Genomic DNA, 20,935 nt, shown 5'->3' on the forward strand with positions numbered 1-20,935 from the left:
TTTATTTGACTTTTGTCCCTAATATTAACACCTATAACATGAGCAGAAATAGCCCAATGAACATGGTTCAGTGCTAAATGTGATGAACTGCAAAATCCTATTCAATATAATTACTTCTAAACTCACTGGTGACTTAGCAGATTGGATAAATCAGCAAATTCCTTCCCACATTCAGAGATGATAAAGAGCCTCTCCCTGGTGTGAAATCGCTGGTTTGAGAGCAGGGTGGATGAATGGGAAAATTCCTTCCTGCATTCAGAGCAGGTGAATGAACTTTCCCCAGGTGAACTCACTGGTGCAGAGAGTGTCCAGGTGATTACCTGAATCTATTTTGGCAGTGAGACCACCTGAATGGTCTCTTGTCAGTGTGAACGTTGATGGGAGATGAGTTCCTGGAAACTTTTATACCATTTTCTGGGCACTTAAAAGATCTCTCATCTTTGTGAACTTGCTGGTGTCTCAGCAAGCTGGAGAACTGAGTGAACCCTTTCTCACACTCTGAGCAGCTGAACAGCCTTTCCCCAGTGTGAACTCTCTGGTGTGCCAGCAGCTGGGAGGACCGAGTGAATTCCTTCCCACATTCAGGGCAGGTAAATGGCCTCTCCCCAGTGCAGGCTCCCTGGTGCATCAGCAGGCTGGATGACTGAGTGACTCTCTCCCCATGTTCAATGGAGGTGAATGGTCTCTCCCCAGTGTGAACTTGTTGATGTTTCTGCAGGCTGCACAACTGAGTGAATCCCTTCCCACACACGCAGCAGGTGAACGGCCTCTCCCCTGTGTGAACTCGCTTGTGCTTCAGCAGGCTAGATGACTGAGTGAATCCCGTCCCACATTCGGTGCAGGTGAACGGTCTCTCCCCATTTTGAACCCATTGGTGTTCCAGCAAGTTAGATGAACGGATGAATCCCTTCCCACACTCAGAGCAGGTGAACAGTCTGTCTGCAGTGTGAGTGCGCCGGTGTACAGTAAGGTCAGATAATGTCTTGAACTCAGACCCACAATGAGTGCACCTGAATGGTCTCTTGTCAGTGTGGACACGTTGATGGGACATCAGTTCCCAGGAACTTTTATAGCATTTCCCGCAGTCTGGGCATTTAAAAGGTCTCTCCCCAGTGTGAACCCACTGGTGTGTCAGCAAGGTGGATGAGGAAGTGAAGTTCTTCCTACATTCGGAGCAGGTAAATGGTCTCTCCCCTGTGTGAACTCGCTGGTGTGTCAGCAGGTTGGAAGAATTAATGAATCCCTTCCCACACTCAGAGCAGGTGAATGGTCTCTCCCCAGTGTGACTGCCCCGATGAGTTTCCAGCTCAGATGGGGTTTTGCATCCATCTCACAGTCGCCACATTTCCACGGTTTCTCCCCGGTGTGACTGCGCTTATGTCTTGACAGGCTGGCTGACTGTCTGAAGCCTCATCCACACACACAACACTGTGAATGTTGCTTTTTCCTTCCATGTTCAAAATCTGATGATATTCAGGTTACAATATGCTGCTTGAATCTGTCAGGTTCTGATGTGATGTTAAGTTTGAGTTTCCTGCAAATCCTCCACTTCTAACACCCTGTGAAATTGCTTTAAAACAGAGAAAAAGGGAGTAAGAGCGAACCCACAAAAACACAAAGCCAGGTTGTGAAATTGAGTTGAATAAATCTGGTAATTTGTGGGGCCGGTACGAGGAAGAAGTGACCATGAAAGCTGATGGATTGTCATAAAAGCCTAACAGGTTTGCGAATGTCCTTCAGGGAAGGGAATCTGCCACCAAGTCTGGGCCTACACAAGGCTCTGGCCACTTGGGGAGGAGAGATAGAGAGCGAGCGAGCGAGAGAGAGAGAGAAAGAGAGACGGGGGAGACGGGGGGTGAAAGAGAGAGATTTTTTTGTATCTACAACTCAATCAGAGCTTTGACAGAATCTCCAAAACCTAAACTTTGAAATTCTCAACATCGGTTCAACTCCCTCTGGTGTCTCACCTCTCCCTGACTCCATAATCTCCTCCAGCCTCAGTCCTCCAAGATATCAGAACATTCCTGATTTAATTACCCCTGCCTTCAGCTGCCAAGGCCATAAGCTGAGCAATTTCCTCCCTACAGCCTCTCCACATCGTTTTCCTTATTAAGATACTCCTGAAAACCTACCTCTTTGACCAAACTTTTGGTCATCTGCCCGGATATCTCTTTATGTGACTTGCTGTCAAATGTTGCTTTATCACACTCCTGTAAAACACCTTGGAATGTTCCATTAGATGACAGGTGCTATATAAATACAAACTGTTGCTGTTGATTTGGACACATATCACTGCTCCTTCAATATCACTGGTGAAGATCCTGTAACTCTTTATCTAACAGCATTTAGGGAACACCTTCACCACACGGACTGCAGCAGTTCAAGGTCAAACCTCATCTTCTCCATAGTAACTGGGGATGGGTGATATCTGCTACTGGTCCAGCTAGTGAAAGGGCAGGGGAGTGGGACTAGCTGATTTGCTCTTGCAGAGAGCCAGCTTAGGCACAATGGGCTGAATAGCCTCCGTCTGTACTGTAATCCTTCAGTGATTATTTGACTCGATGAAAAAGAACCTAAGCTGGAGGCCAGCAACAAACTTCTACAACCAAAGCCTACCCAGCAACAAACCAACTCTTAATTGGTCCCCATGTGTTTCTAGACTCTGTTTTGTGAGTGAAGCCTGCAATAAAATAATAGCAAAATACTGCAGCTGCTGCAAATCTGAAACAAAAAGAGCAAATGCTGGATATACTCAGCAGGTCGGGCAGTATCTGTGAAGAGAGAAACAGAGTTAATGTTTCAGAGAGTGGAGAATGAGCTACACAAAATAAAAATGGTGCAGAGTTTGATGGCCGATATAAGCTCAGAAGTGGAAGAGAAATGGACCACAGTGCAAGAAAAACAATTCCTGACTATGAAAGATACTGTGGGAAGATAAAGCTGGGAAGTCAGCAGCACATGGTTGGGGGATGGGCAGCGGTGGGAACCTCATTTAGACATGATCGGCAGAAGTAACTGTAAAATACTAAACACAACTAAAATACATTCGTTATTAGTACAGAGGAAGTTAAAGAATGGCAGAGAGGTGATCAGAAAGGGCAGAGGTGAAACAGAGCAATGGATGGACATGGATTCAGATCCACAGTAAAGGAGCCACACCAGCCCCAGAGCCATGGAACCTCACACAGATAACAAAGCATAGCACTAACAGCTCTAAATTGTAGATGAATGGTCAGAAATGCTCACATCTGTAACTTTTTAAATTTTCAGCTTTAAAATCTCCTGCTGGAACCTGCAGCTGGAAAGATATCAGAAGCACTGGAGTCAGAGAAAACTCTCCCAGTTGAGGAAATACCCGGGGAGCGGGGTGATGTCACTGAGCAATTGTCGATGTGTGATGACATCACAGACACGAACACAGAACATCTGGGTCTGTGCAAACCAGTGATCACCACACATTATGAAGGATGTAAGGGTCCTTGAGAGGGTGCAGAGGAGATTTACTAGAATAGTTCCAGGGATCAGGGATTTTAGTTGCAAGATTAGTTTGGAGATACTGGGCTTGTTGTCCTTGGAGCAAAGGAGACTGAGGGGTGAGTTGATAGAGGTGTACAAGTTTATAATAGGTTTAGATAAGGTACATAAAGAAATACTGTTCCCATTACCTGATCATAAAAGGATTACGGACATAGATTCAAGATGTTAGGCAAGATGTACAGGGGATTGTGAAGGAGAGATTTTACATAGCGAGTGTTAATGACTGGGAAATCAATACTTACACTCAAAAGCCGATAATATCCAGGTCCTGATGAATCGAGTGATGCTGTCAGATCTGCGTGCAATATTTGGTTTAAGTTTCCCATCTGAAAATCCTCTTCAAATACACTTTTAAAGACGTTTACAAATGCATTACTGTCAGTCTAGGATAGAAATTCAAAAAAGATATTTCTCATGGTTTGAGTTTATTCTGTGTAAATCCCCCTCTTCTAATCCCCTGTAAAAGAAGCTTCAAAAATCCATCCCTGTCAGCCCAGGATAGAAATTCACAAAAACAAAATTAGCTGGATAAACTCAGCAGGTCTGACAGCATCTGCGGAGAGGAACACAGTTAACGTTTCGAGTCCGTATGACTCAATATTCGCTCCTCCTGCTACCCAGACAGTAATGACAGCCCATGCTGCACATTGCCCCTCATCGTCGTCAGCAGTCCCTCGATTCGAGGATGACGTGTACTCTGGGTCGTGAGTTTCTGCTGTTGGGGTTCATATAACTGAACAGACCCTCAGATCATTGGACACGTGGGGTGGGAAATCCCACGAGGTAGGAGAGCAGGATTTGCTTCCTATCCTTTCCTTCTCTGCTGTCACTCTCACTCATGAATAAGACTTTGGAACTCAAAGGGCAATGCAGTTTGATGGACGAATTGTTATCATTCTGACATTCTAGTGTTGGGGAAATTGATGGGATTGAAGGCCAATAAATCCCCAGGACCTGATAATCTACATCCCAGAGTACTTAAGGAAGTGGCCCTTGAAATAGTGGATGCATGGTGGTCATCTTCCAAGATTCTATAGACTCTGGGACAGTTCCTACAGATTGGAGGGTAGCTAATGTAACCACAATATTTAAAAAGGGAGGCAGAGAGAAAACAGGGAATTATGGACCAGTCAGCCTAACGTCAGTAATGGGGAAAAATCTAGAGTCCATTATAAAATATTTAATAGCTGAGCACTTGGAAAACAGTGGCAGAATCGGACAGAGTCAGCATGGCATGAAAGGGAAATCATGCTTGACAAATCTACTGGAGTTTTTCGAGGGTGTAACGAGTAGAGTTGATGAGGGGGAGCCAGTGGATGTGGTTTATTTGGACTTTCAGAAGGCTTTTGACAAAGTCCCACGAAAGAGATTGGTGTGTAAAATTAAAGCGCATGGGATTGGGGGTAGTGTATTGAGATGGATAGAAAACTGGTTGGCAGACAAGAAACAAAGAGTAGGAATATAAACGGGTCTTTTTCCAAATGGCAGGCAGTGACTCGTGGGGTACCGCAGGGATCGGTGCTGTGACCCCAGTTATTCACAATATATATTAATGATTTATATGAGGGAATTAAATGTAATATCTCCAAATTTGCAGATGACACAAAGCTGGGTGGGATGGTGAGCTGTGAGGAGGATGCAGAGATGCTTCAGTGTGATTTGGACAAGCTGAGTGAGTGGGCAAATGCATGGCAGGTGCAGTATCATTTGGATAAATGTGAGGTTATCCATTTTGATAGCAAAAACAGGAAGGCAGATTATTATCTGAATGGCAATAAATTGAGAGAGGGGAATGTGCAACGAGTCCTTGGTGTCCTTGTACACCAGTTGTTGAAGGTAAGCATGCAGGTGCAGCAGGCGGTAAAGAATGCAAATGGTATGTTGGCCTTCATAGCCAGAGGATTCGAGTACAGGAACCATACAGGCTTGCTGCAATTGTACAGGGCCTTGGTGAGACCACACCTGGAATACTGTGTGCAGATCCTTATCTGAGGAAGGACGTACTTGCTATAGAGGGAGTGCAGCGAAGGTTTACCTGACTGATTCCTGGGATGGCGGGACTGACATACGAGGAGAGATTGAGTTGATTAGGATTATATTCGCTGGAGTTCAGAAGAATGGGGGGGATCTCATAGAAACATATAAAATTCTAACAGGACTAGACAGGATAGATGCAGGAAGGATGTTCTCGATGTTGGGGGAGTCCAGAACCAGGGGTCACAGTCTGAGGATATGGGGTAGACCATTCAGGACTGAGATGAGAAGAAATTTCTTCACCCAGAGAGTGGTGAGCCTATGGAATTCGTTACCACAGAAAGTAGTTGAGACCAAAATATTGTATGTTTTCAAGGAGTTAGATATAGCTTTTGGGGCGAAAGGGATCAAAGGATACGGGAAGGAAGCGGGAGCAGGCTATTGAGCTCGATGATCAGCCATGATCATAATGAATGGCGGAGCAGGCTCGAAGGGCCCAATGGCCTACTCCTGCTCCTAGTTTCTATGTTCCTTTGAACAATGGGTAACAAGCTCCATTCATTGCCCCCGACAAAGATGGAGATGGCGCATGCGCACTTCTGCACATCGCCCCAAATAAAGATGACGGCCGTTAACTCGGGCCTTTCGCTGGAAGCTCAGATCCCCCTCGGTACAAGCTAAGGACCGTTAAATTCTCTTTTAGGGTTTGCAGTTTACACAACATGTTTACGAAGCCTCTCTGCCAGCCCGCCGGATCCATCAGCCCCCTCTAACCCGAATTCTCCGAACGATTGTGGATCCGAAAGATAACCGTCTCCCCTATCACCATTACTCGCCACCGCCCCCCGGAGCCCGCCTGTCTGAGCGGAGCATGCGCAGTGCGGCTCCAGGCTGAGTGGAGCATGCGCAGTGAGGCTCCAGGCTGAGTGGAGCATGCGCAGTGCGACTCCAGGCTGAGCGGGCTGGAGCGCATCTTCAGTCAGAGCGAGTTTGGCTCTTGGAGCCTGAAATAAGCGGCCGGGGGCTGGGGGACATCAGACAGCGGCTGGAGGGAAGGGGTTTATTACAGACTGACGGAAGGTCAGAGACCTGAAACATTAACTCTCTCTCTGCTCAGATACTACCGGAACTGCTGGGTATTTCCAACATTTTCTCTTCTTATTTCAGATTTCCAATTTCCGCAGATTTTTGCTGTTGTTTTACAGAACCGAGTCCAGAAACATAGGAGCCGTTTTGCATTAGAGTGGAGGGTGGATGAGGACGTCACCCTCTGTAGGAACATAGAAAGTAGGAGCAGGAATGAATCATTCGGCCCTTCGAGCCTGCTCCGCTATTCAATATGATCATGGCTGATCCTCTGTCTCAAAGCCGCGCTCCCGCTCTCTCCCCATACCCCTTGACACTTTAGAGTCCAGAAATCTATAGGTGCAGGTTTTCTAGTTTTTTCAGTTTGAGTTGGACCAGAGTTAGAGGAGAAGCTGTTGGGTTTAACCTCGAGTCCTGTTGAGAGGAGGAGGGTCCAACAATTCTCAGTGTGGGATTATCAAGGGGGCTGGATTCTAAGGGATATTCGGTTGCTGAATGGACATTTTCCATTCAGTGTAAAAGAGTATTGTTTCAGGAACAAGTATTTCTGCAGGAGCTTTTATTGCCGACATTTTAATTTATTTTGGGGTGGTGGGTATCATTAGTATGATAACATGTTTGTTAATTGCCAGTGATTAATTAAGAAAATGTTGGTGGACCTTCTTCTTGAAGCACATTGAAGAAGATGGTGCTGTTAGGTGAGGAGTTACTGGATTTTCACCCATGGTGTCGAATGTCCAAGGCAACAATATTAACTTGCATTTATATAGTGCCTTTGATACAGCTTCTCCATCGACAAGCTTTTTTAAATGTATTATTTCATGGTATATGGGCATCATTGGCAAGGTCAGCAGTTTTTGCTCATCCCTAATTGCCCTTGAACTGAGTTGCTTGCTCGGCCATTTCAGAGGGCAGTTAAGAGTCAACCCCATTGCTGTGTGTCTGGAATCATTTGTAGGCCAGACCAGGCACTGCAGAGGATTAAGAAGGCAGCTCACCACCATCTTCTCAAGGGAGGGCAGTTAGGATGGGCAATAAATGCTGGCCTAGCCAGCAACACCCACAGCTCATTAAAGAATAAAAAAGAATACTGGTGATGGTTGAAAAAGACTAGGGGTAAGCACATGGGCAGCAGAGTTTTGGATGATCTGAGGTTTATAGGTGATTGAATGTGGGAGGCCGGCTGGGAGCATATTAGAATTGTGAAGTCCAGAGGTAACAAAGGAATGGATGAGAGTTTCAGAGCAGGTGAGCTGACGCAGGGGCAAGGCTGTGTGATGTCACTGAAGTGGAAACAGACCGTCTTTGTGATGTCACAGATATTTGGTCAGAAGCTCAGCTGAAATATGACACCAAGATTGTGAGCAGATATATCCAACCTCAGACAGTTACCTGGGAAAGAGATGAAGTGTGTGACTGGGGAGTGGAGTTTGATGACAATGGCTTCAGTCTTCCCAATATTTAAATGGAAGCAATTTCTGTTCATCCAGTCCTGGATGTCAGACAAGTCAGGACGGTGTGTGACTTGGAGGGGTGATTGGAGGTGATGGTGTTTGCACACACCTGTTACTCTGGTCCTTCTAGGTGCTGGAAGTTGAAGGCTTGGGAGGTTCTGTCAAGCTTCTGGTTTAGTTGGAGAAATCTAAAATCCCTCTCCTTCACCCCTTCATCTCTCTATTTCTCCCTGCCTTCCCATAGAAGCTAAATTCTCGTGTAGGTCCAGAACGGGTAGCAGGTTTTTATAACAACCCAGCAGCTTTATTGGTCACATTTTCCAAGTTCCAGTCCCACAAATTACCAGATTCATTCAGCTCAATTTCACAACTTACCTTTGTGTTTTTGTGGATTCTCTCACATCCGCTTTTTAAATCAATTTCACAGGGCATTAGAAGAGAATGATTTGCAGTCAAGAAACTCGAACATCTCATCAGGACCTGACAGAATCACCCAATTTATCCTAACCTGAATATCATAGGATTTTGAACATGGAAGGAAAAAGCAGCATTTTCAGCCGGGAGAAATCATACACGTGTTCTGTGTGTGGACGAGAATTCAGCCAATCATCTAGCCTGTCGAGACACAAGCGCAGTCACACTGGGGAGAAGCCATATAAATGTGGTGAGTGTGGGAAGAGATGTAATTATCCATTTGAGTTGGAAACTCATCGACGTAGCCACACCGGGGAGAGACCGTTCACCTGCTCCTTGTGTGGGAAGGAATTTGCTAATTTACCCAACCTGCTGCAACACCAGCGCAGTCACACTGACGAGAGACCTTTTGAATGTCCTGACTGCAGAAAGTGCTATAAAAGTTCTGGGGAGCTGATGACGCATCAGCGTGTTCACACTGACGAGAGACCGTTTAGGTGCCCTCACTGTGGGACTGGTTTCCACCGATCATCTCAACTCACTGTACACCAGCGAATTCACACTGGAGAGAGACCGTTCACCTGTTCAGTGTGTGGGAAAGGATTCACTCGATCATCCTGTCTGGTGCGACACCAGAGAGTTCACACTAGAGAGAAGCCGTTCACCTGCACCATTTGTGGGGTGAGGTTTACTTGTTCATCCAACCTGCTGAGACACCAGCGAGTTCACAAACAATAAGTGATTGGATTTTGATTTATGTCATATCTAGGACTGGACCATGTTCATTTGGGACCTGTTTCTGATGATGTTAACAAACTCCAGCCCTTATATTCTAGATAAAAGTCAAATAAATCATCTTGCTGTTCTTATCTCAAGGGAGGCCATTAAGTTTTAAAAAGAAATTCAAACTCCCAGTTGTTAACTGAAAGAATTACAGCACAAGGCTTTATGTTTTGAAGAAAAATCTTTACTGTACAAGAATTAAACTAAGTACTAGTAACTTAAAACTACATTTTGCAATCACATATACTTTCAGCCTGAAAACTTAATGGTCACTTCCTGTTTTAATTATATTTCACCTGAGTTCCCCTATACTTTGCACATCTTGAGGGTTCATTCAGTTCTCCTGGGTCCAAACCAAGGTGTGCCAAAGCTATCAGGAATTGACTTGGCTTCTCCTCTGTATTCCTGCTATTCTCTCAGGTATGAGATTTGTTGGGCACCTTCACTAGCATTCAGCCAGGTTACCCTCCAAGTCTCTTAAGCCCCTTATGTCTGTGAATACCCCAGCTCAAGCATAGGCTTCACTGTCTTCTTGCTTAGAAGCTCCTGACAGCTTCCGCTAGCTGCCTGTTTCCAAGCTGTTCCCGCTCCAGACGTAAACGGCCTGTGTCTCCAAGAAAACACAAAGGTAAACCCAAAACAAGATACATAAAAATCGCTCCCTGTAATCTATCTACATGTCCCAGATAGAGATTCAAATCAATCATCCACAATTCTAAATCTGTCCTTTGATCTGAAAGGTATACAGATACATTAAGACCTTCTTTTGTTTACCAGTTGCTTTCCAACCTTTCCATGATCTGGAAAATTACATGAAGAATTTATATCTCTAAAGGCAACAACTGTCATCTTACCAGACTCACTGACTGTTCTGAAGCTGAAGAAGAACCACCTCTTGTTTATTGTCCTCTTACCTCGAACTGTAACCTTATTAAATAAACTTAGTTCATCTTTTGAGTTACAATCATGTTCGGTCTGTGTACTAACCTCCAAAACCAAGTGCTTCCTTACCCTATTTTTAAAAACTTCAATGCCCCAAACTAACAGTTGCATTCCTAAAATGTATTGTTCATGAAATTAGACATTTTTTGCATCATTTGTGTTAAACACACACAGTGTCAAGTCTTTTTAATATACCTAACACTTTAGTTCCTTTTGAAGGGCTCTCCCTCTCCCCTGTCTCCTCCATCCTCACCTCCAACAACAAGTGTGAAGATCTCATGGAGCTTCTTTGTCACTAAGATTGAGATAATCCGATCAGCTGCCTCTTATGCTTCCCTTTCTTCCAATGGTCACTGGGCTGAACTGCCTCCAAAGTTCCCCTTTTCCTAGCCCTGAACACATCTTTCTCCACTTACTTTCCCATCTTCTCTCATGCCTTCTCACTGCTCATCGTGACCACGAAACCCACCTTTTCTTCCCTCAATCTTATTCTCACTAACCTACTGACCACCCAAACTCCCCATGTCATCTGATATTGTTAATGGTTTTCTCTCTCTCACATACTGTGCCAGTTACCTCGAAATCTGCCATCATCAGGCCACTCCTCAAAACAAACCCTTGACTCCACCGTTCTTGCAAACCTCTGTCCCACCTTTAACCTCCCTTTTGTCTCCAAAGTCTGAGAACATTTTGTCGCCTCCCAAATCCATTCCCATCTGTACTGGAAATCCATGTTTCAATCCCTCCAATCAGATTTCTGCCCCTCTATCACAGTACCAAACTCTTATTAAAATCACAGATGACATCCTATGTGATTGTGACAAAGATAAACTATCCCTCCTTTTCCTTCACGAGCAGTCTGCAGCCTTTTACCACATGATCATTTCACTATTTCTCTTAGAGGGTTGTTAGTCTATGGAATTCTCTTCCCCAGAGCACAGGCTGAGTTAGATACATTCTTGATTAACAATGGAGTCATAAGTTATTGGGAAAGTAGGGTTGAGACCACAATCAGATCAGCCATGATGTTATCAAATGACGGAGCAGACTTGAGAGGCCAAATAGCTTACACCTGCTCCTAATTCATATGTTCATTGAATATTCATTTTTATTTTGTTGTAATTTTCTCCTCTCTCACTTCAGATTATTTCAGTTCTCAAATCTTTAGTATTCACTCAAATAATCTCTGCTGTCTGTCCTAAATAAATCCATTTCACGAACAAATGTTGAAATGTTTGCTCTGCACCCACAGGATTTCATCTGTTTAAAGCCACAAACAGAAAGATCCAGTTTTCTCCTGGAGTTTGAGACAAATCAGGTTTCAAAATGATGCAGAGTTTCAGCCAATGAAAGGGATCTGGACTCAGCCCCGCCCCTCATTCACTCCGATTGGTTGTAGGACCAGTCACTGCCATTGGGTCCTGCTGCCCTGCCCCCTGTTCTGATTGGTCTGGAGCTGCCGTCAATCACCCGGGCATTGTCAGTTGTAGCTGAATGGAGGTGATCGTGTCCCATGTGCAGCGGGTTGGCTGAGAGCAGGCAAGAAATGGAGCTTCAACTTCCCACAGCTTGTGAGATCCAAAACATAGCTTCAAGGTTGAAGCTTATCAGTAGGAAATCAAACTTTTCGGTGGCTTTTACAATTACAATTTTTACAAGTAAATCGTAATTCATACTTAAAGATTTACTTTTGCTCAGCAATTACAATGTTTCACTTTTCTCAGCACAGAAGCTGGCAGCATTTTAGATTTAATACCAATCATACACTTCTCTTGTAGCTTGCATATGGAAAAGATCATGTCAACTGTAGATGTGCAAGCACAGAAACTGCACTGTGCTTCTGGATACACTCAGTCTGCAAGTAGATAAATTCTTTAAGCATGACCCTAGCAAAGGTCTTCCCCATGAGGCTAAGGAGTGAGATGTTCCTGGGGTTGTTGCAATCTCCTCCATCACATTTGTTTTAATATAATGTGAAGATTTCTGCCTCACACATCTCCACTGGAACGGATCCTCCCTTCCAACAGAGAAGGATGAGGTCATGAAGGTGTGGCAGGAGATGGGACTTTCCGTGCTTGAGCAGTTCAGCTGGAATTCCATCCTTGCTGGTGTCTTCCTGCTTGCAAAGCAATCAATGTTGTGCATCAGGTAGGCTTTGCTTTTTGCTTCAATGACAGATGTCATCTCTACTGAGCTGATCTCAAACCAGTCTTTGTTGTGGGTTCCACCTTTACCAAATGTTGCTGCTGCTGTTAGAAATTATTGAACTCAGCGACTTCCAAGCTTCATCAATATCAATGTTGATTGATGAAGCTTTTATTGATGTGCCTGTAAAATATTTCACTGTTTTATTTAATGTTCCTCTATTTCAAAATGGAGGTGCCGCTGTGAAGAATGTCACTGTGAAGAATGTAAAAGTCAGTAAGAATTGTCATCAAGGATTAATCAGCACTTTCTAATGGGAGATGTTAATCGGTGGAACCATTCAGACACTGAATTGTAGTTTTTGCAAATACCAATTTAGGGTTGAAGTAAAAGTTCATAATTTTATTGTAAATGAGTTCCTGTTGAGAGTTCTTGAATTAAGGGGAAAGATCACAGATGGTGCTTTTAAAAAGGGAAACTGCAGCCCTGAAGATCAGTGACATATCCAGAACATTAAACTCCAGCCAGTTATAGGGGCTGTTACAGACTATCAGTCCTGGATGTGAGTTTTTTTTATTTAGTCATGGGATGTGGGCATCTTTGGATAAGACAGCATTTATTGTCCATCCCATATTAACAGCAGCAATAACAGCAGAATCCAACCCCTACAGTCACTTGTGAACTCACTGGTGTGTCAGCAGGTATCATGATGAGTGAACCCCATCCCACACAGAGCAGGTGAACGGTTTCTTCCTAATGTGAAGTCATTGGTTCGCACTGTGGGTGGATGACTTCCTGAACCTCTTCCCACTAGAAGTGCAGCTGAATGGCTTCTCCTCAGTGTGACTTTGCTGGTGTCTTAGCAGGCTGGATGATTGAGCGAATCTGATCCTGCACACAGAGCAGCTGAACGGCCTCTCCCCGGTGTGAACTCGCTGGTGCAACATGAGACTGGCTGACTGAGTAAATCCCTTCCCACATACAGAGCAGGTGAATGGTCTCTCCTGAGTATGAACTCGCTGGTGTGTCAGCCGGTTGGATGACTGAGTGAATCCCTTCCCACACACAGAGCAGATAAATGGTCTTTCGCCAGTGTGACCTCGCTTGTGTACAGTGAGACTAAATGGAGACTTGAACGTCTTCCACAGGAAGTGCAGTTAAATGGCCAATCCTCAGTGTGAATTCTCTGGTGTAACATGACACCAGCTGATTGACTGAATCCCTTCCCACACACGGAGCATGTGAATGACCTCTCTCCAGTGTGAACCCGTTGATGTGCGATGAGGGTGGAAGAATGCCTGAACCTCCTTCCACAAGAAGTGCAGCTGAATGGTCTGTCCTCAGTGTGAATTCTCTGGTGTAACATGACACCAGCTGATTGAGTGAATCCCTTCCCACACACGGAGCATGTGAATGGCCTCTCTCCAGTGTGAACCCATTGATGTGCTATGAGGGTGGAAGAATGCCTGAACCTTATTCCACAAGAAGTGCAGCTGAATGGTCTGTCCTCAGTGTGAATTCACTGGTGTAACATAAGGCCGGCTGACTGAGTAAATCCCTTCCCACACTCAGAGCAGGTGAACAGTCTTTCCCCAGTGTGAATGCGTTGATGAGTTTCCAACAGGCATTGTTAATTGAATCCCTTCCCACAGTCCTCACATTTCCACTGTTTCTCCATGGTATGGTTGTTCTTGTGTCTCTCCAGGTTGGAAAATCAATTGAAGCCTTGTCCACACAGAACAAGTGTATGGTTCCTGCCACTGCAAATTGTGTGATGTTGTTTCAGGCTGTGGAACTCGTTAATTCTCTTTCCACAGTCAATGCACTGGAACACTCTCACTCGGGTGTGAGTGTGTCTTGGTGCTTTTCCAGTCACACTGATATTTGAAATCTTTTCCCAAAGAAAGAACAGACAAACATTTCTCTTTCCCCATCCAAAGGCCGATGATATTCAGATCCTGATGATTGAATGACTGTCAGATGTTGATGTAACGTTTGGTTTGAGTTTCTCGTCTGTAAATCGTCCTCCTTTAATTGTCCTGTAAAATGCGTTTACAAAAGCCAACACTCTCAGTGCAGGAAAAAATCGTAACAGACAAGTCAAGTTTTTGTGAAACAATTTTCTTATGTTCCCCCAAAACTGAAAATTCCCATCTCACACACTCTCCCATACCCGTGCTGAAGTTCCAACCCATCGCACTATCTGTTACCATTCCTTTCTTCCACTCCCAATTTTCCCCCTGCCTTTACTAAGCCTGGATTGTTTTCCAGCCCCTGCGCACAGACTGAGAATAAAATTAATGAATCAATTATTTTCTCTCCTAGTCATTGGGACCCTGAAGCCCCGCCCTGCGTCACCAAGATGACCCATCATTCCCCCGCTTCAAGCGCAAACAAGATGGCGGCCGTGAACGCGGGCTTAATCCGGGAAAAAGCCCCGATGCAAACGCGGCATCTGCAGGTCTTTTGTCGGATTTCGCGGCCTACACCGGGTGAACAGAGGTCGCCCAACCGCCGGTTCCCCTCCCCCGCTGCCGAGCGACAAACAAACATCTCCCCAGCATCAACACTCACCCTGCGCATGCTCGGAACATTCAGTGGAACCTACGCATGCGTTCAGGTCTTCTGTTGTGAGGATAGAGGACCTTCTCCCCCGCTCGGAATGCTGGGTATAGCCCCCGCCATTGGAACTACCCATCAGTTTATGATTATTTCTTCGCTGTTGCTGAGGCTGCGCTCGTCCCGCTCAGCTTCTGGGAGCCGTACCGCGCATGCTCAGCGCAGTACGACTGTTTCCGGGGGCGGGACCTTCCCACATCTGCGCAATGCGGCCACTCTGTCAGAGATAGGTCGTATTACCCCGCGCCGTGTATTCTGGATATTAGGGACCGTCATTTATATGTTCAGCGGAGGGAAAGTTCATGTGTCGTAATCATTGAATAATAGAACAGCATAAAGCAGTGATCATTATCCACTCCCACTCCCTGCCAGTCTCTCGTAAAATGAATACGTTCATAACAATAATTAATTTGATTATTTTTAAATGGTTTTCTTTTGTTTAAAAAAACATGTTCATCTGATTTTATTTCTTAACTCGGATTCATGGCCTCAATGTTTTTTTTCATCCTCGCAACCCCTGAATTCCATCTGGCTGGGTAATATTGGCCAGTGGTGATTGATTGTGCTGGGAACCAATAGGATGTGGAGCTCAGAGGCCAGTGGACCAAGGGAGCAGTGAGTTCTGTAACAAATTGCCTGGCTGGAGCGCTGAAATCTGAGTTAACCAGTCAAATGAGTCAGTGTGAACCCCTTGCAAACAATTTATCTTTTAAAAAAAAACTCAATTTTATTTTATTAACAAAACCGTGTAACTTTTGTCAGTATTTTGTTTTTCTGGAGCTCCTATTATGAGTGTCACGCTCTTCAGTGCCAAGTGGACCACGTTTTTAAAGATCGTTCATTTCCCCCTTTCCACGTTGCTGTTAATTAAAGATACAGATATTGATTCCCCCTCATTGTGCAACAATTTGTGTTACTTAGAAGGATAAATCCCACCCTTCTACACATTTATTTGTTAAAGAAACATCTTTCCTGTAATTACTGAACCACATTCTGTACTGGGGGAGATGCCTCGTGGCTCCAACCTTTAAAGTTCTCATCCTTTTGTTCAATTCCCTCCATGGAGTCACCCCTCCCTATCTCTGTGACCTCTTGCAAATTTATTACGAAGAAGCTGTTTTCGGCATCAGAAGGCAGCTCAAATTTAAGGTAATTGGCATAAGAACTAGAGGTGACATGAGGAAAAATATTCTGACATGAGTTGTTATGATCGGAATCCCACTGCCTGAAAGGGTGGTGGAAGCAAATTCAATTGTGGCTTTCAAAAGTCAGAAATTCTTGAATTGGTAAAAATTGCATATCTACAAAGAAAGGGCAGGAAAGTGGAGCCAGCATGATGGGCTGAATGGCTTCCTTCTGAATTGTACAATTCTCTGATTTTGTGAATACAATGTTCCTCCAATTCTGATTTCTTACTCCCCAAAAATCTACTCACAGATGTGCAGTTTGGGTTCCTCCAGGGCCACGCAGCTCTAGATCTCATTACAGCCTTGGGACAAACATGGACAAAAGAGCTGGATTCTTGAGGTAAGTTGAGATTGGCTGCCCTTAACATCAGGGCAGCATTTGACTGAGTGGGATCGGGGGTCCCAGTAAAACTGAATTCAATGGAAATTGCGATGGAAAATTCTGCCTGAAATCATATGTTGCACAAAGGAGGAAGTTGTGGTTATTGGAGGTCAATCATCTCAGTGCCAAGACTTGCTGCAAAGTTCCTCAGGGTAGTGCCGAGGCCCATTCATCAATAATCTTTCCTCTGCCATAAGTCAGACTTGGAAATATATCAGCGTTGGCATCACTGGGTCCAAATCCTGGAGCTCCCTACCTAGAAACATCTACACCACGTGGACTGCAACGATGGCTCACCATCAACTTCCAAGGACAATTTGGGATGGACAACAAACGCTGGCCTTGCCAGTGATGCCCACATCCCGTGATCAAATTATGACAAGGAAATAAACTGGATTTCGTTGTTCTGAATTTCCATCCTGCACTGACTTTTGTAAACTCCTATTATATGAGATTCATTTGGAAGGATTTCCAGGTGGGAAACTGAAACCAAACACCTCGTCAAAATCTGACAGATTCACTCCATCCATCAGCTGCTGGATATCATTGAAGCTTCAATATAGAAGGAGAATGTTTTGAACAATTGCACAGCCTGAAAAAGCATCACACCTTTCACAGTGGGGAGAAACTTTTTGTGGACGAAGTTTGAACTGATCATCTAACATTGACAGCCACAAGGACACTGGCACCGATAAACTGTGGAAATGTGGGGACTGTAGGAAGGGGTTTGTTTCCCCATCAAAGCTGGAGTCACATTGGGGAGAGGCCGTTCACCTGCTCCGTGTGTGGGAGGGGATTCACTCAGTCAGGCTCCTGGCTGACATATCAGTGAGTTCATAAATGACTGCTGAGGTTGGATTCTGCAGTTGTTGCTGCTGTTAATCATGTTCATGACTGAATTCTTTCATGCTGACAATTGGTGTTTGTTTCTGCTGATGTTAATAAACCACATAATTGGGCAGCTGTTTAATATTCTGGGTAAATGTCAAATCGTTGTCGAGCTTTATTTTAAATACATTTTATGTAGATTTTTGTCTTTTACACCTGAGTGTTTAGCATCACCTGGTTGCAGCTCAGTAAGGGTAACCTGAAGGAGGATCATACGACAGGAACAGAACTTCAGCCTGAACACGATCCTTCGGCGTCACAATGAGAGGGACAAATGCCACTTTTGTCTTTCTTGTCTCTCAAGAAATGCGTTCCAGCCGCTTCTATGCAGTATGCACAGCCTAATGATGACCAAAGCCAGGTAGTGTAGAGTCAAAGGTCACATACAAAAATGCATTGAAAATCATAAACTCCCTGTAAGTCTAACCCTCTGATATCTGCTTTGTAGCCATCGTGTTTCAAAGCTCTGAGGCACCTTTACAAATGTGATTGTTCAACCTAGTCAGGAAGACTGAAAACGTGTTGTTAAATCAGAGATTGGTGTAAAACGGTGCTCTGTTCCTGAGTGAAAATGAAACGGCAGGATTAAGCCTCCAGTTTAAAAATGACTGTGGTGATTATTCTGCGAAGTTTTTAACGAGTTTTTGTGAAAGTCCTCAAAGTCCTGAATCTGTCATTTTAGGCCAACAGCAAGAACAACTGATATTGATATAGCACCTTTAATGCAGTGAAATCATTAGATTAAATTCTGCAGTAAAACCACAAATGGAGAATTTCATTGGAGTCTGTTAACTGTTGGTACAATTATACAACATTCATTTGATCTTCAGATACAGAAGGACTTACAGCGTGTTTCCATAAATTCCTTATTTTATTGATGTTATATACCAGGATTTTATTGCAGTCTTCAGCAGGGTTAGCTGTACCCCCCAATTTACTAATCGATACATTAATAAATATATCACTTAATTACTTCATTGTGTCATTCTTCAGTCAGCTAACGAATTAAAGGTTTAATGAACTATGCTACAAAGATTTGTTAATTGGGAATTCTTACCTGTGATTTACTGTAATTCTGCTCCCAAGTTTTAAAATTGGAGCTCTGATTCCTGAGCCCAAATCGTTTATGTAAATTCTGAATAACAGTGGTCCCAGCATTTCTCCCTGTGGAACATCACGTCCCACCTTTTACCAGTCTGAGTAGCTACTCTTAACCTCTTTTCTCTGTTTTCTGTTTTGTAACCAGCTTGTTATCCACAACAGCATGTACAATCTACAAGGTGACCAAGATGCTGTGTGGAGTGAAGGACCAGGAAGCAGAATGGGTGGAAAGATGGCTACAAAACCGAAATGAGAGGGATAGATTTACAAGGAGTTTGCCGTGATCTTTCCATCCATTCTGCTCTGTGTACTGACCTTCACCGAGACCATCAATGTAAAGGGAATTAGCGTCATGTGTACTGCCAAATGGAAAGTAGAAGCTGCAATTTACCAAGGATGTTGTTCTGTGTTGTATACTATCTCCCACCAGGGCTGATAACCCAGGGTGGCAATAGACAGCTCATTGTTAACAATTTGCGTTTGCTTCTGTCCCAGGTGTTCTTCAATATTGATTTACAGTTCAGAGAAACATAGAAAATAGAAGCAGGAGTAGGTCATTCAGCCGTTCGAGCCTGCTCTGCCATTCAATATTATCAGGGAAAGAGTAGGTCCCATAAGGGACAAAGGGGGCAATCTATGGGTGGAGCCAGAGGACATCGCTAGAGTGTTGAATGAATACTTCATTTCCATCTTCGCCCAAGAGAACGAGGATGAAGGTATCGAACTCGGGGAGAGAGACTGTGAGGTCTTTAAGCAAATTGATATAGGGAGTGACAAGGTATTGGAGATGTTGGCAGGTTAAAAGTGGACAAATCTCCAGGTCTGGATGATTTATGTCCCAGACTGCTAAGGGAGGCAAGGGAGGAGATCGCAGGAGCTCTAACCCAAATTTTTAATCCCTCTCTAGTCACGGGGGAGGTGCCAGAGGATTGGAGAACAGCTAATGTGGTTCCACTATTTAAGAAGGGTCGTAGAGATAGGGAACTACAGGCCAGTGAGTCTCACGTCAGTGGTAGGGAAACTATTGGAGAAATTTCTGAAGAAGAGTATCTATCTCCAATTTGGGGAGGCAAGGTTTGATCAGGGATAGTCAGCATTGCTTTGTCAGAGGGAGGTCATACCTAACAAATTTGATTGAATTTTTTGAGGAGGTGACCAGCTGTGTAGATGAGAGTAGTGCAGTTGATGTAGTTTATATGGATTTCAGCAAAGCCTTTGACAAGGTCCCACATGGGAGACTTATAAAGAAGGCAAATGCACATGGGATACAGGGTAATTTGATAAGGTGGATTCAAAATTGGCTTAGTTGTAGGAGGCAGAGGGTGATGACAGAAGGATGCTTTTGTGACTGGAAGCCAGTGTCCAGTGGCATTCCACAAGGATCAGTGCTCGGTCTCCAATTATTTTTCATTTATATAAACGACATAGATGACTATGTTGGGGGGTAGGATTAGTAAGTTTGCAGATGACACAAAGATTGGCCGGGTAGTTAACAGTGTGGTTGAGTGTCTTGGGCGACAGGAAGATATAGATGGGATGGTCAAATGGGCAGATAAATGGCAGATGGAATTTAAACCTGAAAAGTGTGAGGTGATACACTTTGGAAGGAGTAATTTGACAAGGAGGTATTCAATGAACGGCATGGCACTAGGAAGTTCCAAGGAACAAAGGGACCTTGGCGTGTGTGTCCAATGATCTCTGAAGGGAGAGGGGCACGTCTGTGGAGTGGTGAAAAAGGCATATGGGACACTTGCCTTTATCATTCGAGGCATAGATTACAAAAGTAGGGAGGTCATGTTGGAGTTGTATTGAACCTTGGTGAGGCCACAGCTGGAGTACTGTGTGCAGTTCTAGTCGCCGCATTATAGGAAGGATGTGATTGCATTGGAGGGGGTGCAGAGGAGATTCACCAAGATGTTGTCTGGGATGAAACATTTAAGTTATGAAGAGAGGATGGATAGACTTGGGTTGTTTTCGTTGGAGCAGAGAAGACTGAGGGGCGACCTGATCGACGTGTACAAGATTATGAGGGGCATGGACAGGGTGGATAGGGAGCAGCTGTTCCCCTTATTTGAAGGGTCAGTCACAAGGGGGCATAAGTTCAAGGTGAGGGGCAGGAGGTTTTGGGGGGATGTGAGGAAAAACTTTTTTACCCAGAGGGTGGTGACGGTCTGGAATGCACTGCCTGGGATGGTGGTGGAGGCGGGTTGCCTCACATCCTTTAAAAAGTACCTGGATGAGCACTTGGCACATCATAACATTCAAGGCTCTGGGCTAAGTGCTGGTAAATGGGATTAGGTAGGTAGGTCATGTGTCGGTGCAGACTTGATGGGCTGAAAGGCCTCTTCTGCACTGTGATTCTGTGATCATGACTGATCCTCTATCTCAACGCCATAATTCCGCTCTCTCCACATACCCATTGA

General features: G+C 44.5%; 5 protein-coding genes across 8 annotated transcripts in view; 2 read left to right on the forward strand and 3 right to left on the reverse strand.

The window, feature by feature from the left end:
- Positions 1–10,215, forward strand: part of LOC144697228 (uncharacterized) — a 39,024-nt gene extending 28,809 nt beyond the window's left edge. Inside the window, exons 1-2 of one of the 4 annotated variants that reach the window (XM_078569143.1) lie at positions 6,024–6,181; positions 8,479–10,215. In XM_078569143.1, coding sequence (XP_078425269.1) covers positions 8,583–9,203 — 621 coding nt within the window. In that variant the 5' untranslated portion in view covers positions 6,024–6,181; positions 8,479–8,582 and the 3' untranslated portion in view covers positions 9,204–10,215. Of the gene's footprint in view, positions 1–6,023; positions 6,182–6,513; positions 6,648–8,478 lie in introns of those variants that run through there. The other 3 variants (XM_078569140.1, XM_078569139.1, XM_078569141.1) reach the window with 3 other exon arrangements.
- The window catches only part of LOC144697059 (uncharacterized), a 395,607-nt gene that overhangs the window by 258,325 nt on the left and 116,347 nt on the right, over positions 1–20,935 (reverse strand). The gene's annotated exons all lie outside the window — the stretch shown is intronic.
- The window catches only part of LOC144697310 (uncharacterized), a 273,200-nt gene that overhangs the window by 134,459 nt on the left and 117,806 nt on the right, over positions 1–20,935 (reverse strand). The gene's annotated exons all lie outside the window — the stretch shown is intronic.
- LOC144698416 (uncharacterized) overlaps positions 1–20,935 on the reverse strand; it is a 236,909-nt gene that overhangs the window by 99,595 nt on the left and 116,379 nt on the right.
- Positions 1–20,935, forward strand: part of LOC144698418 (uncharacterized) — a 66,987-nt gene that overhangs the window by 28,538 nt on the left and 17,514 nt on the right. The window contains 1 exon segment of the mRNA XM_078570359.1: positions 14,661–15,263. Coding sequence (XP_078426485.1) covers positions 14,661–15,263 — 603 coding nt within the window.

The sequence above is a fragment of the Cetorhinus maximus genome, chromosome 23 (assembly GCF_964194155.1).
Source record: "Cetorhinus maximus chromosome 23, sCetMax3.hap1.1, whole genome shotgun sequence".
Classification (NCBI taxonomy): Eukaryota; Metazoa; Chordata; class Chondrichthyes; order Lamniformes; family Cetorhinidae; genus Cetorhinus; species Cetorhinus maximus.